The sequence below is a fragment of the Rhea pennata genome, chromosome 5, assembly GCF_028389875.1.
Source record: "Rhea pennata isolate bPtePen1 chromosome 5, bPtePen1.pri, whole genome shotgun sequence".
Lineage (NCBI taxonomy): Eukaryota > Metazoa > Chordata > Aves > Rheiformes > Rheidae > Rhea > Rhea pennata.
The window spans coordinates 956,801-972,817 of record NC_084667.1 but is presented as its reverse complement, the minus strand read 5'-3'; the positions used below and the strand labels follow the sequence as shown (position 1 = coordinate 972,817).

The 16,017-nt window shown below is 45.9% G+C and overlaps 1 protein-coding gene across 5 annotated transcripts in view; it reads left to right on the top strand.

Annotated features, from left to right (window-relative positions):
• The window catches only part of IFT43 (intraflagellar transport 43), a 48,826-nt gene that overhangs the window by 2,237 nt on the left and 30,572 nt on the right, over nt 1-16,017 (top strand). The window contains exons 1-3 of one of the 5 annotated variants that reach the window (XM_062577094.1): nt 299-427; nt 7,002-7,022; nt 7,113-7,168. In XM_062577094.1, the coding sequence (XP_062433078.1) occupies nt 7,160-7,168 (9 nt within the window). In that variant the 5' untranslated portion in view covers nt 299-427; nt 7,002-7,022; nt 7,113-7,159. Of the gene's footprint in view, nt 1-290; nt 428-7,001; nt 7,169-16,017 lie in introns of those variants that run through there. The other 4 variants (XM_062577090.1, XM_062577092.1, XM_062577093.1 and 1 more) reach the window with 4 other exon arrangements.

The window sequence follows — 16,017 nt, the reverse complement described above, 5'->3', positions numbered from 1 at the left end:
CCGCCCGCGCCCCTGCCTGCGGGCGCCCGGCGGGGCGCGGACGGGCCGCCGCCCCCGGGACGGGCCGCGGGCCGCCGCCCCGCCCCGCGCGGCCCCGCCCCCTGCGTGGGCCCCGCCCCTCGTGCAGGCCCCGCCCCCTGCGTGGGGCCCGCCCCTCCTGCAGGCCCCGCCCCCGAGCGGGCCCCGCCCCCTGCGCGGGCCCCGCCTCGCCGCCCCGGCCCCGCCCCCTGCGCGGGCCCCGCCCCCCGCCGGGCGCGCGTGGCGCGGCCCCATTAAGAGCGGGCGGCGCTCGGTCGCCAGGGACGCGCGGGGCGGGCCGTCTCCAGGAAGTACCGGCGCCGGGGGCGGGCCGTCTCCAGGAAGTACCGGCGGCGGCGGGATGGAGGCCGAGGCGGAGCGGGCGGAGGCGCCGCCGCGCCGCGCCGGGGTGAGGCCCGAGGCGGCGGCGGGCGCTGCGCGGCCGTTAACGGTCGCGAGGGCTCGCGGCGCGGGGGGGGGGGGGGACGCGCAGCCCCGGGCCGCCCCTGGGCTTCTGCCTGGGGGCAGCGCAGGGCCGAGCCGCCGCCGGTTTCTCTCGGGGCGCGGGGGCTGCCCCCGGCCCGACCCCCCCCGGCTGGCGCGGTGGCTGCGCCCCCTGCGCCACGGGTGCTCGGGGCGGCCGCCGAGGTCGCAGGGGTGTCTGTCCCGGTGGCAGCCTCGGCCCGAAGAGCTCCTGCCCTGCTCCCGCCGGGAGGGGGGTGCCGCCCCGGGAGGGCCCGCCTGCGCCGCGGCGGGACGAGCCGTCGTTCCTCCCGAGGTTCTTCCTGCGTGCTGCGCTCCACCCTCTGACGCGCCTCCCCGGAGCGAGGAGCCATGAGACACCTCTCCTCTCCTCTCCTTTCCTGCTGTTGCCCTCTGCACGATGCGTAGTTCTCACACAGAATCGTGTCAGCAGTTACAGCACCTGAGGTGAAAGGTGGGGAGGGAGGTATCGGACAGGGCTGGATAACAGGGGCACGATGTTACGGTGTTCCATGACCGTTTCTGCTACCATCCATGGTAGAGAGACAGAGCATGGGTGAGCAGTGGGCAGTGGGATGTTCTTTCTTCTCTCTCTTTTTTCTTCACAGTCCTCTTGCTAAGGCTGCATGGTAGTTTCTGATGGTTAGTATTGAGTTTGTATAGCAACATGCTTTTTCCTTTGATACTTTTCAGTTTCTTCCCTATACAGGCTGCAAAGGTCATGCTAGGAGCCAACTTCACAGCATGTGATACTGTAAGGCTAGTTCCAGCTCAGCTTTGGAGAAGGACTGTTCCATCAGTACTCTTCCTAATAGCAGGAGGAGACTGTCTGGAACTCTTCTTTTACAGGAGAGTGAAGCAACATCCTCAAATACCACCCTGAAAGATGAGATTGGAACCTTCTCAACTCTACTTGAAAGTTTGCTTTCTGATGTTTAGTATGACTTCTCAGCAGGCATCTCCTGCTGAAAGGAGCACCTTGAAGAAATGATACAGAGATGATGTTCCCTGACACCTTCAAACAGATCAAAGGCTTATTAGACTTCAAACTTACTGACAGTGGTATTTCTTTAAATAAGATGATACTTCTTGCAGTGTCAATAGTGTTCTCTAGTGTACCATGTTCTTGGTTCCTTTCAATTGCAAAACCACTTTGATTTTCTGACTACTCTGGCACCAAGTATACTTGAAACCTCTGTGCTTAAAGCCCTGGAACCTTCTCTCTTGGCAGTGGCTGCTTTCCTAATGTTCTCTGTCATGACCTCAAATGATACTGACTAACTGCATCCCAGCTGTCTGTGCTGAAACAATTTGTGGGGGCTGTTTCTCTGGAGTTCCTGCTATGCTGTTGAGGATGTGTTTTTACAGCTTCTTGTACAATGAGATCTCATAGAGCAGGCCTCTTTCTGGAGAAAGTATGCTCTCTTCTCTTTTGCTTGGCAAAACAGAATTATTTCCCTTCTGTACATTCTCCCTTTCCTGGCTATGCTAGGAGTTTGGGAGAAGTTCTACGAAAGAGTTTGTGGAATGTGTGAAAGGCCCGTGCTCAGAGGTCCTTAGCTCTTTAAAGTCCATGCTCTTTGATGTACCGCTACTTGTCTGCCACCCTAGCAAAAAATGAGTATGAGACATTGAGAAAATGAGCTCTGTATCATCTGTTACTCATGTCTTCTAGGGTTAAATCACTTCCCATAGGCAAATCAAACTCCCTTTGGCACAGTTACAGACACGGGAGAATGAGGAAGAATATTCATGGAAAAGGAAGAACTAATATTTGCCAAGGCTTTTCTCATCTTATCTGGGTGAAGCTGGGCATCCGTCTGTGTCTGTTTCACCTGACTACCTGAAATTATTGTAAGATCGTAGCTCCTGCCTCTTTGAAGAAGTTCAAGAGATCTGAGGTGATTCTCTTAGCAAGGCTCTGTGTTTCAGTGGGCACCTTGGACTGCCTGCTAAGCAAGACACTCATGGACCTTAACAGCAGATGGTTTGGCCTGTGCTTGCTTCCATCTGTCCTAGCAGTACTGGAAAGATATTACAGGCCTGTGCAAAGCAAAAGGAATCTCCTTATTCACATCCAACAGTAGTGACTTTTGTAACTTAAAAAAAAAAAAAAAAAAAAAGGTAGCAGTGGATCCTGCAGGTTAAGAAAGACTTAAACCAGCTGGTAGTGCGATTGGTTATAGTCACTGGTTAGCCTACAGATTAGGGTGGCTTGGTGTCAGACTGTTCTCTAACCGGAACTGGCTGTCCTGGTTGATGGAATGACTGCCTGGTCAGGAGGAGATTAAGCCTTGATGTGGGGGACAGCTTACTGTCTGTAACTTGTTACAGGCTGTACTTAGTGTGTCTCACACTGTGGCTATTCTAATGATTGTGAAGAGATCATAATGGCTTCAGTCTTTGGGCAATGCCAGAGAGGTCTATGGAATAGTTAGGATCTTCTATTTGAAGGTGGTGAGCATTTTTGCAGCAGAAGGGTGAGCCTTCCACACCTTAAAAAATTCAAATATGTTATTCCTGGATCTTAACCACCAGGAAGAAATGTTTGTGACAGTAGTCTCCCTTCTTTATGATTAAATGTTACTTTAACGGAAAACATTGGAGCCACTGGAGAACAGACAAAATCCAGTAGTAAATAATCTTCAGCCTTTTTCTTCTGTTCTGTAATTGGAGGCCTCTCACACATAACCAGATTTGATACCAAAATGAGCAGCTGGTAGAACTAATGGTGTGTTTCCCTTCACTATAGACTGGCAAAAACCTTTTGTTTTTCCAGAAGCTTGGCTTTGACTTTCCCTCAAATGGTGGGGTCAGCTGTTAGAATGGGTGTCTTAGTTGGTCAGCTGGTCATCTTGGAACCTTCCCAAGAGAAGCACAAAATTTAAAACTGTACTCTCGTCTAGAATTGACAGTAGTGGACGGGGCATATTGTGATTAATTTGGGCATAGGAGATTGCCTTCAAATTCATTAAAAAGGAGAGGAGAAAAAAAGGGGGGAGGAGAGAGTTGGCCTAAACCTTTGTTATCTTCACATCTTCAGGATGGAGATTCTGGACTCAGTATTTCAAAACTCTTTTATGATTCATCTTTCTTCCCTGTTGCTCCCTCCTCCCCTTCTATGTTGATCCATCCAGCTGAAATTTCTATTAACATCTCACTTGTCATGCTATTCTTCTGGTATTTCCCTGGCTCTGGGAACCATTCAGGAATTTCCAGTCAGAACAGCTTGCTTGAAGGAAGCAAAAAGTACCTGTTTATCCATATTTCAACACTTGGACTGATTACAAGGAAATTCACTTCAAGGAATAAGCAACTCATTTAACATAATTAGAGATCTTTGTTTTCAACTCAGTAGGCAAATCTTCTGATGTGGAGCCTAGATCTTAGCAGATCACTGCTGAGCTCTCCTTGACCCAGCCTCTGTCTTCCTAAACAGACCGCATACAATGGTACATCTCATTAGCTGTCTTTCTCTCTTAAGCATGTTGTGAAAGCTGGTTCTCTAGGATGCAGTTGCAGTATGTTGTGCCTTACAGCCTACTATACTTTCTCCAAACTCTGTAAAGAGAATATGGTGTCTTTTCAGTGCATGTTGTGTGCATATGTTTCTTCTCCTAAAATAAGTTGCTTGGAGTGGTACCTTCTGTGTAATTCTTCTGCCCAAATATCTGATAGATGAAGTTAATTCTTGTGTTGGTATCTATTATTACCTTCAAATTTAGATCTCTGTTTCCTCAAGGAGCCCACTGTCACAAAGCCCACAGTCAGCCCTCTGACATGCAGAGCGTTCCTGTGTTTTCAGTGTACAGGTGCTGGCAAAAAACACGGCAGCTATGTATTATTTCATGAGGCAAGAAGGAACGTAATTATCCTGCTGTAATTAGTGCAGTCAGCATCCTCCTGCAACAACGGCTGTGCATATTCCTAGCTTCAGAGCTCCTTGGCAAATCAACAGGCACTTCTTGGGCACCCAAGGGAATATGCTGTAAATGGGAATTCCTAGAGATAAATCTGCTTGCTGCATGCCAGAACTCCACATTTCAAGCATTCATTTTCAGAGGGGTAATGCATCCATTTTTCCATTGGGAGGCCTTTTCCCATCCCCTGGCTTCATGTGTTACTTTTTACTCATCTTGATGCTATTAGGATTCTGACAAAATGGGGACACACTCAAGCTGGTCATATTATTTAGTATAATGGTAGGAACAGATCATATGAGTCTGATCTTTGTTCCCCCATCCTATCAGTACTTCTGGGCACTTACAGAATAAAAGTCATTTTTTTTTTCTTTTTTTCGTGGCTCTAATGTTGCTATGTCCAACAGCTTGAGTGCTGGCTTGATGACATCCACTGAAAGAAGCTGTTCAGCCAGGTTTGGAGCTCTTGAGAAGATTGATTTGGAAAGCTGAGTGGAAAAGCCTTTGCATTTAAATATATCAGCAATTTTTTCCTTTTCTGTGTCTCCTCTCAACAACATTGAACTATTCACTGTTCCACAAGAAATCAGCGTGCAAAAATATTTTCCTGTTATCCTGCTTCTATGGTCTATTTCTTCATCCAACAGTGACAAGATTCCTTTAGGATCTTATTCAAGCCTTCCCTGCTTTTTCTAACTCTTACGATTTCAATATGGTATTGGCTGTGTCCCCCTGGCAGTATTTTATAAACTCTGAGTGGAGACTGCTTTTAGTAGGGGCAGTATGTTAGCCTGAGAGATGGGGGTCTTCCAGATTGTCTTGAGAATATCACTGTACAGGTAGGAGAGAGTCACTCTGGCTTAATCTCAGGATCTGTCCTCAGTGACTTAAGTCCTCTCCTGGATTTCTTTGTCAAGTTTCACCAAAGCCTGAAGAAGGCTCTCATTTCAGAAAATCTTCCACTGTTGTCCTACCTGATATTAATAAACATGCTCAGGTAACTGTAGTCCTTGGGTGATAATTAAAGAGTAAGTTAGTGTTTCTCTGCTGTAAAGAGATGTGATACAAGACAGGTTCCTCTAGCCAGCCAAGGGCTTGGGCTATCTCCATTGTGTATTGAAAGGATGTTTCCACAGGTGAATTTAGCAAAGCAGCTCACTGGACTTCCACCCCCCGGCTTATGGGCCGTCCTGGATTGAGATCTCTGGCCACATTCCTTAGGCTGACATCCAGGCATCATTTACATAAGACTCCTGTTATCCAACCAGAGTGAATAAACAACTGCAAATCAATTGCTGAGGGTGAAATCCATGTGGAAAATTGCTCTGAGAAGAGCGATTATTTAAGCACTGTTTCAACATGTGTTGTCCATCTGGATTTCTTTCCCTGCTACTGTGGAGTCCTGTACCACCTGGATTCTGTACAGCCAGAGAAGCTGAGGTCATGTTGTGACCTGTACAAGCTTTTCTGCTCTCGGCTGTGGGAAGAAGTGCATCCTTTGTTGTAGCAACTGTGCACCCATCAGATTTTTACTGCTTGGTTGAAGCTGATTTCATTTACACTGCTTGCTAGTATGAATGCTTCTGTACCCCAGCTGCATTAACCTGTGTGCAGCCTCCCTCCAGCCCAGTCATCATAAGAACATAAACCAGATAACAGTGCAGAGACTAAATGGACTTGGATGCCAAAACATTTTAATCACAGATATATGTAACTGACTAATCATGTGACTTCCCTGCTCTGCAGGAGACATGATGCAGTCCGGAAGAAAGCTGGATGAGTTAGTATAGTGGTTCCAGCCATGCAGGGTCATGGACTCCTCTGTGTTCTCTCCCTGAGTTACTCTGGGCACTGTACTGAGTAGAGAATACCTGATCCTTAATTGGCTTGTTCTTCCTAACAAGTGGCTGGTGCTCACAGCCTACTTCTCTCAAAGGTTTTTGACATATTCTGAACTTGCACAGTAGTTAACAGGCTGTTTACACTTAAGTTCCTCCATCCCTATAACCAAGTTATTCCCTTATTCTATAGGGTTAATTAAAGTTCATATACCTACGCTAACACAATTGTCAACTAGACCTATCTTATGCCAACTGCCATAGATCCCAGAAGAGCTCAGGAAACAGTAGCTCTTAGAAGAAGGGCTGCAGCCTGTAGATAGCCCACAGCATGAGTGGCACTCATTTCTGGATGATAGCATGCTTGCAAGAGCCAAGCCGTACAAATAATAGCCCAAATAATTTGGATCTTCTCATCCTTTCATGGGAGGAAGAGCTAAGTCTTATCTCCTCTCATTCTTGTTTGTAGTTGTTCAGGTTGCATTTCAAGGGTCTGTTTGCTGGTGGACTTTCCTGCCTTCTCAAATATGCACACTGTAGTATTACAGTTTTTGTATGCGTAAATGACTATGGGTATAAAATCTTGTAACAGGTATCAACTTTGTATTCTGTTCATGTGAATAAGATCGCAATGCACGTGCTGTGGGAGAGCTATTCATGTCAGTCTTCAAACTATTCTGTGCAGATTTCCATAGTTTTTTTCCTTTTTAACTTCTTCTCTTTTCCTTCCTGATCCTTCTAGGATGAAGACTCCGAAGAAAAGGTAGACCATGTAGGCCTAGAGAACTGCTTTCTAGGTAGATGCTGGCTCCTCTGAAGGGGACTAGAAGGACTAACCTATTCATGTGTCTAGAGACTACCTTAAGAGGGGACTTTTGTGCTGGAGAATAAGATGAAATCATGCTTCAGGTGCAGCACCTATACTACATCCTCTGTTCCTATTGCTGATAGGTTTTGTTATTATCTTTGTAACAGCTGCTCGTATCAGCTGCTGCATCTGGTACTGAGGTCACAGACGTGTATGTGCCCAGCGGAAAGATGCTCTATTTTAATTTACAAGTAAGGGCAGCAATTTGCTCATAGTGTATAGAACCTTACTGAGCTTTGATTTGCTATTTGATATGGCTAGCTGACTCCCATAATATGAAAACTTGATATTAGGGGTTACGGAGTCTTGCTGGTGCCCCAGAGGAGAAGGCCAGCCAGTAGTAACAGGGATGTGCCTGTGTATTTTTTTGTGGGTCTTTCCTTTTTACTGTACCAGCACTGAGAATGCTAATACCTGTGATGAGTATGGTGGTATAAGGCTTCTTATTAGGCTCCTGGAGTAGAGAGGAAAAGATTACACATATCCTTTCTCATTCTGCAGCAAAGCTAGACTATATCTGAGCATTCCTTTGGCATCAGAAGCCAGGGTGATGCTGTTCAGTACAAACTGAGAACTGGTACCTGTTTCTCTGGGCCAAAGAGCCCTGCACTTTTCCAGGCAGTGGAGTTGGTGTTGCCCAGCTTTCCTGGCTAGAGCTGCTCTCTGTGTACACTAGAGAAATTTAAAGCATCCTTTTCCATACCCAAATTTCTTCTGCCGAAGTACCAGCCCAGCAATGGTAGCATAGTAGATTCATTTATGAAGCTTAAAGCCTAGAAAAGAAATAGGTATCACCCATTTCATTACTTCTGAGCTCTGCAGGGTATTCTCATCACAAGGAATGAAGATTACTCAGTTCAATTTTCTATTGCTGCTACCAGAAATACACGGGGTAGCCAGGTTTATTAGTCAGTAATGGGTGGCTCAGGGCTATGCCCAGAGCACTTTCCCATTTATCAAGCAGAGACCTCCCACTGGCAGGTATGGTTTGGGGGACTGCTGATCCAATAGAGAATGTTCCTGATAATTGATCTAAACTTTTCTTTTTTTTTTTTTCCCTCACTCGAAGCAGTCCTCATGATCATTTCACTGGAGCTAATTCCATCTCCATGCATTGCCCGAAATCATTGATTCCCAAGGTCCACTGTGCTGAGTGATGGCTGATCACATGCCACAGGCACCTTCTTGCTCCTGGCTGCTATGTTTCATTAAAATAACCAATGTGACGCTTCCACATGAGTAATTGTTTTTGCTTCAGGGGTGTTGCGTAATGGTGTCCGGCAAGGTCATTTTCTCTAATATGAAGTGATCCCTGCTTTGAAACCCCTTTTGTTTCCTGCACCCTTTTTTCAAACATATGCTCTTAAGAAGCACAGACACACTTTGTAGTGTTTTTCCGTTTGTAAATGCCTATAAAGGGTAACAAAATGGTTAACTGAGTGTTTAGGAATTTGACTGATGAGAAAGCTGCTCGTAATACTTATATCTTAAAAATGCTTACAAACTTCTATTAATTTTATCATAAGCCCCTTCCAAACCGATTATTAGTGGAACTTTAGATCATAAAGTGTGATCCAAAACTTGTTTAGCTGCAGTATATCCCTCCCCTAGTCATTGCCAGGCCAAGCTGAAATACTTGGCTTCTTGAATCATTTGTCCGAAGTTGGCCCCTTTGTCCCCCTGATGGCTCATGTAACCCTTCTCTGAACTCCCTTAGGGCTGTGCTGAGTGTTACAATCTGAACTCTTCCTGGATTTGGTCCGTTTCCTCTTGCTGGGCTGGAGGTACTTTGTGGCTGCCTGAATTTTAGCAACTGCATCTGTGTTGTCAATGTGAACGTACCTGCTGAAGTCCTTCCCTCCAGCCATCTGCCTGCTCAGAGACTCGTTTTGCATCCCCTGGCAAACCACTCATCTTGAATCTGAATTTTTGCCAGTTGAATCACTCATTTGGCAGCACCTTCCAAGGCTGCCTGGGACATTTAGCCAAAGGCTGTAAGGCTGTTCAATGGTATAACAAAGGGTGTATCCTAGTATCTCAGTTAATTCGGAGAAGCAGAATAAGCAGGAGAAGTATGAACATGGCTAGGAGCCAGGATTTTGCTGGGTTCTCTTCCTGGCTCTGCCACAGATTTGCTTTGAGCCTTGAAGTCTCTCCTCCAGTTTGGGCCTTGTCTGAAAGGAGGGATAGAACTTTATGCAGGAAAATAGGGGGGATTCCCTACACACATTCCCCAGAGGGCTTTAGATGCGTTACCCTCATAGCAAAATTTGCAGCTGAGGTTAGGTGCCTAGACTGTGCAGACCATCTCAGGATGGGACTGTGGATCTATTCAGGTAGTTAAGAGTGGCAGGGGTCTACAGGGTGTCTGAAACAGTTCTCTGGAGTTCTGGCATGTGAGAACGGTGAGGAAGCACAGTTGTGAGTGATCCTGATCTCTGTCCTGGTTCTTTGTAGCCTTCAGCAGTGGAGTAGGACTTTTCCTTTCCTTCAGGAACCAAAGGGATGGAGATGTTAATTTTGATACTGAAGCCACCCATGTTATACCTAAGTTCAAAGATCATACCCACCATCTCATTTCCAAACTGGAAGATCTTGATTTTATTCTCCTTTTCCTCCTTCAGAAAGATATATCATATCATGTTTCCTACCTCCTTAAAGAATATCATATATAATGACATCAATATGAGCTGTTTGGGGTCTGAAAAGGCTCTTGTTCCCTTCCCCTGAAACTGCTCTGCTTTGCAAAAGGAACTTAAAGAATTTTTGGGCTGCAGGGAAGGACTTTCAAACTGAACATCTGAGTGGGGGGGACCTCTGTTTCAGTCCTAGTGAGCCAAGTGGGACCTTGTTCTCCAGCTGTACTATAGTAGACATGGCATAGATAGTGCAAGGTTCTTCATGGACTATAGTAGGGAGAACAACTGATTTCCACCGCCCACATAGGTGAACGCTGACCTCTATAGATCTATATCCCTCAAACTTTGAGTGATAACATGCTTTAAGGCAACAGTTGGAAGGAGGTTTTCTGAGCTTTCCACAGAGACAACCAAATCCTTCTGTAGTTCTAGTTCCTGGTGCTTTTAAAACAGTTTGGGTGGAAAAATGTGCTGTTGTATATTAGGCTAAGAGGACATGCCAGGAACAATTGTTTTCAGTGAATTGATATTTGCTGGAAAATGCAGCAAATGAGAATGCTATGAGAAAAGTTAAAGTACCTGACATGTGAAGCCAACTCATTGTGTTACTATGTGGCCATATTTGGTGAGGTTATTTAAGTAACTGTATTTGCAACCTAAAATGTAGTGCAGATGATGCAGAGATCCCCCAGTGAGAAGCAACCTGTACCAGTGCTGCAGTGCGGAGAGGAGGTACCAGCCTGGTTACCAAAAGTAACTAAAGCTAGACTGTTGTCAGACTTGAGCTGACTCACATGGATCCTGCTTGCAGGTGTGTCTGCGCCTGTGGTGTAGACATGGCCTAGGGCTTAGTATGATCAGGGCCTTTAATCAGACCGGTATTTTCCTGACCCAATTCTTACCCTAGTGCAGCGGTTGGCACCAAACTCCAATTTCTCATTCCATTGTCTGGTCTGTCTGCACAGCAGCCACCCTCCAAGTGCTGTTCCCCACATTCCTGATTCACTTGTTCCTGCTTGTCACTTAGCAATGTCAGACTGAAGAGCCGAACAGCGGAGGCACTCCACTGTGTGCATATTGGGGGGGGGCGCTATTTATGCAAAAATAATCACTCTGTTTTAGGCACTGTCTAGCCACTCTTGTTCAGAGAATTCATGACCTGAGAAGTCACGTTTCATTATAACGCAGTCCCTTATAATCCTGTCTGTATTTATGACTTGCATTACAGTAGGACCTAGGGAATGTTGTGTGTGACTGTAGCAAAAGGTTTTCATCTCAGAGACCTTACAGTCTGACTGCATTATTTTTCTTTAGCATTCTGCTGTTAACTGTGATCTTCAGCTCGTAGCAGAGCCCTTGCCAGGGACTAGCTACTCTTTGTATACGGCACGTTGCCAGAGTTTTGCCTTCTTAGGCATGTTACTGGGATTAGGGTGGACTGGCAGTAGAAAGCTTGAAGTGTGAGGCATTTCTGAGAACCTGGGAGAGTTCTCTGAGAGAGATTTCCTGTAGCTGTTGCACATTGTGAATGCCCTCCCATTTGTGTGTTTGTCCTGGGCTGGGCTGAATTTATCCTTCAGTATTGCAGAGTCTCTGTAAGCTGTTTGGATTCTTGCCTTATGCTAATAAAATGCCTTCCATCAAAGCGAGCCAGCATCCAAGGTAACACTGGGTTTTTCACCTGTTTCCTTTTGGCAGGTTACTTCTTTTTTCCAGTGGTCTTCTGGTTGCTTGTAGAAGTGCTGGACTCTTAGCCTGTTCCCGGGGACTGCTCGGCTGGAAGTTGGCCAGATTCTCCAGGAGGAATCTCAAAAATGCAGCTGAACTTTTGTTCCCTAATTAGGCCAACTTCCCCAGCGTGAGCCCCAGCACTGCATGGCCTGTAGCTCCCCAAGGCCTTGTGCTGCCTTTCTCCTGTGCACCCCAAGTGGCTGGCCAGCAGGGCAGTTATTCTGAGCTTTCTGAGGTTATCTACTAGCCTTTCAATGACATTTTTTCTCATTCTTAATGAAACAGCATTTCTAATCAGCCATGTTTTTCAGCCTTTCTAGTAGTATCCTCCCTGCTCGGCTACTTTGGTGTGGATTAGAGACTAACATTGGGAATCCCATAGGAAATAATTATATTAAAAGCTCTTTCTTTTCTTTCCACGTAGTTATTTCATGCTTTGAGTGCTCCTGGTCCCACCTGAACCCAGCCAAAGAACTAAAGGAATTGGGTAGATGGATGGGAAAATGTCTGCTAGTATGTAGCACAGGGGAGAAGCAAACTGGTTGAGAGATGTTACTGTGCAGCTAGCAGTGATGGAAAAGGCACTGCCCTGTGACTGTGGGTTGTCAGGGCATTCTACCATGTAACCCCTTGACAGGAGGGTCAGGTAACTATGCCTCTGTATGAAGCCTCACTGTTTTCATGTGGGGAGACCAATAAATCTGGAGACAGATTAAGGTGCCAAATGCTGCGGTATGGTAGTTTTCATGGCAGACACACATTTAAACTGACCATTGGAACTGGCCATTTTTTTTAGGGGAAGAAAGTCGTGATAGCTGTTTTACAGTATAAGCTCCTCCTTTACCCACAGTGATAGATGATAGAAATCATCTGTAGCCCCACAAGAACTTTCTGTCTCAATAACAGTTTCCCTAATACAGGAAGGCCAGTGACTAAGAAGAAAGAAGGTTTGTGGAAGAAACAGAAATTCAGAGTGTTCTATTAGACTGTTAAGAGACATGCAAATCCTTGGAGAGAATTCATTAAAAGCTGATGCACTGCTTTTACCATCTGTGGACCTCATTAAGATGGCTAGTAGAGTTGGGCTGCTTGTTAGAAAAAGCCTAGGCTTGCGCATATTGGGGAACTGAGCTGTTTTTTCATATCATGTGTGCACTGAGGGCTATATAGACTATGAATTTTATGTGGCTGCTCAGAAGCAGCAGGGTTGTTTGACTTACGACTCTTTAATTGGCAACAGTCAAAACTAGTTCATCGGCCTGTTTGTGGAGGTTTTTATTTTCATAGGTCAGGGGAGGCTCTGGCCACTTGCTGGAGAAAAGGAAACTCAAGACTGGACATCTATCTTCTCTGTGGTGAATATTGGACAAAATAAGGCACTTAAATATCATACAAAGTCTCACAGTGTTTGTATGTGGGACAGGACATTGTACATGTCCTACAAAATGTGGGATCTATATGACAGAAAACTGTCCTGTATTACATGCTGTCAATGCCATTTGAGTCCCTGTTTCCCTGTACAGAGTGCTGTTTCAAAGCAGTTGTCATGATGAAGGTAAATGAATCCTCATTGCTGCATCCTCCTGAGAATCTGTTTATGAGAGGGACCCAACATCTTAATAATCTGCCTGGGTCATAGTAGGTTTTAAGAGAAACTTTACTGGATCCTCAGGATCCAAAGAGACACAGTTGCTTCCACAAGCAACATCCAACTAGCACCTTTAAAACAGCTTTAGAGACATGATCTGACACATAGCCTAGAAATTTCTGCCTTAATGGGAAATTCAAATTAGAATCCAGCCCAGAACTACGTCTATCTGATAAGGAGACAGACAAAGAAGAGGGTATAGTTTCTACTTTAATACAGGAGAGATGGAATTCGGGTACACTAAGCAAGGCCAGTAGTTTTTCAAAGGAGGGATAAAATACCAAGTAGTATGGTAGTACGAAAGTATCAATAAGGAAGAAGGCCTGGGGAATCCTGGAAAAGTGCCATCATAAAAATGGCATATTGAACTTCTGAGAAAAATAAAAAAGCTCAGAGCTTGGCAATGTGCCTGAAGAGAGGACATTCTGCAGAAACTGAGGTAAGGGAAGGCTTCTGTAGATAAATAACTGACAAAGTTGAGCAAAAAAGCAAACCACAGCAAGTAACATGGTTAGGTAATGCTAAGAAAGTGACTGAATTCTTTTGTAAGAGCAATAAGAATTGAGAGAACAGCGTTGTCAGGAGCTAGTGGATTCTCAGCATTTTGAAAACTAAACCATTTTGAGCATATGGATGTATATTTAGGAAAATATAAAAAAGAAAAGTTGTAACGCAGGGGTGCCAACAACTTCTGATCATGTAAAGTCCACAGTCTTTTTCACCTGAATGGTGTGTTCAACGGTGCATTTGCTCCGTTACAGAAGAACAACCTCCTCCAGTTCTGCTCTGCTCCCTCTGGGGCTGACGTTCCCACTTTCCACTTCAAGCTCTTGCTTGCAGCTGCAACATCGCTGGCCATGACCACATTATGGCGATTCTAAGTTGTAAATTATGCTGAGGTTTTGGAAATGTGAAAGTATATGAAGCTAAGTTTATTTACTTGACAAAAGTGCATGTGGTGTGTGACCTTATTATGGCACTTTCCAGGCAACTAACAAAGAAAAGCCATTTATCCTCAGCTGACAGCTAACATTGCCTTTCCTGTTGCTAGTCCTCCTATAGGCAGTTGAGAAAGAATTACCTGGTTTATTGCAAGAGTAATAAAAGGCCTGTAGGTATGTGTGAGGTATTCGTCAGGGTCTGATAGACATTCAGAGTTGCTTACTGTATATCATCAACGGAAGAAGTTGTAAAAGTGGCAAGATATTGGGATCAAACCCCTACACACAGTGGAATCATGTCGTTGTGTAAAGACTGGGACAGTCATTCACATCACTCTCTGATCTGGAGTGCCTGACCTGAGGTACCTTGAAGGCTAGTTTTGATGATGAGGAAGTTAAATCACAGGCACACTGGGATGTTCTGGCTGCAGCAGCAGCAGGAGATGCTGTATTTTCCGTCAGCCTTACGCCCCACGCTCTTTGGTGACATCTGTGTAACCCAGTGTACCTCCGTGACCTTGTTAGTTGTTTGAGGAGTTTTAAGGCTGTGTTGGGAACCTGGCCTGCTGGCTCTCCATGGATGGCGTGATGGGAGGAGGGAGAGAGGTTGTTTGCATGGGAAGGATCAGTGTGGGAGGGAGTGTGTTTTTGAGGTAGGGGTGTGTGTAATGGGAATAGGGATGTTTATGTGGGCACGCACGCCCATATGTGGTGTGTTTTTCCCCTTTTTCCTGGGCTCTGGGTGTGTCCAGATCAACTGAATTCAAAATGCTCCTTTTTTGGCACTGTAGCCTCTTCTCTGGTTTGGCATCTTAAGAATCTGGGGGAATCATTTAAAGATCAGAAAACTCCATTCACTTGGGCCCCTGAAGGCTTCACATTCTGTGACATGGTCATTCCAGTCGACTGAGCTCTGTCCCCTGCGGATGAGCCCATATAAGGAGGCTGTTTCCTGCGTTTCACGCTCCCTGCCTGTCCCTCTGCCCTGCTGTGCTCCCTTTGCTGAAGAAAGCTGGTATTTTGGGACTGCAGCTCCTGCCTCATTCCTGCTCCCTGTTTATTTTTGGAGAATGACTATTTTTGCTCCTATCAAGGAGTTATGCAGGGTCGTGCCCCCTCCCTGCAGCAGGCAGCGGCTGCCCCTGGCAGGCTCTCCTCATTTCCCACACTCACAAACAATGCTCTGCTTCAAGAAATAAACACGGGAGACCCCTACCATCAGGGGTTAGCTCTACCTCTTCCTCAGCTGTGGCAAGAGATGATTTGGCCTTGGCTCAGGGTTGACGCTACATGCATGCAATCTCCCTTCTGTCAAGTCAAAAATCCTCAGGATTCACCTACCCCGTTCTCTTTCCTAATAAAAGTGCGGGGAACCACGTGTCCCCCCTCCACTGCTACAGCTGAGACTCCTTTTCATTTGCCACATACTTTCCTCATTTTGTGATGCTGTTTTAACCAATCTTCTCTTGTGATGGTCCCTTCACAGATCCCTGTAACCCACTTCCCTCACTGGGCACCATCAATTGGGAGCTATATAAACTGGATTCACCTTGCTCCTTTGCTTTCACTACTGCCTGTTCTGCAAAATACCAAAGCCAGTACTGTATGAGGTGCTTCAGGCAGGCTGAACTGAACCCAAAACTGCAAAAAAACATGGGCATCTCCCACACATTGTGACTTCACGTCCCCATCTTTGAAAATTCCCATCGTGAGTCTCAAGCTGAATTCTTGTTTTCTCTTGCTGTGCAGCAGAGTACCACACAAGAGAGTTCAAGCAAATAGAAGGCAGTGTCTTCTATAAGGTCCAAATGAGCTTCCCCTTTAGCATTTCAGTGTGTGTATTCATCTCACCTAACTTTAGGTGAGATTTCCTGTTTTTTGGCAGTGGAGAAAAGCAGGTGCTTCGAGGGAGCCATTACTCACCTAAAATA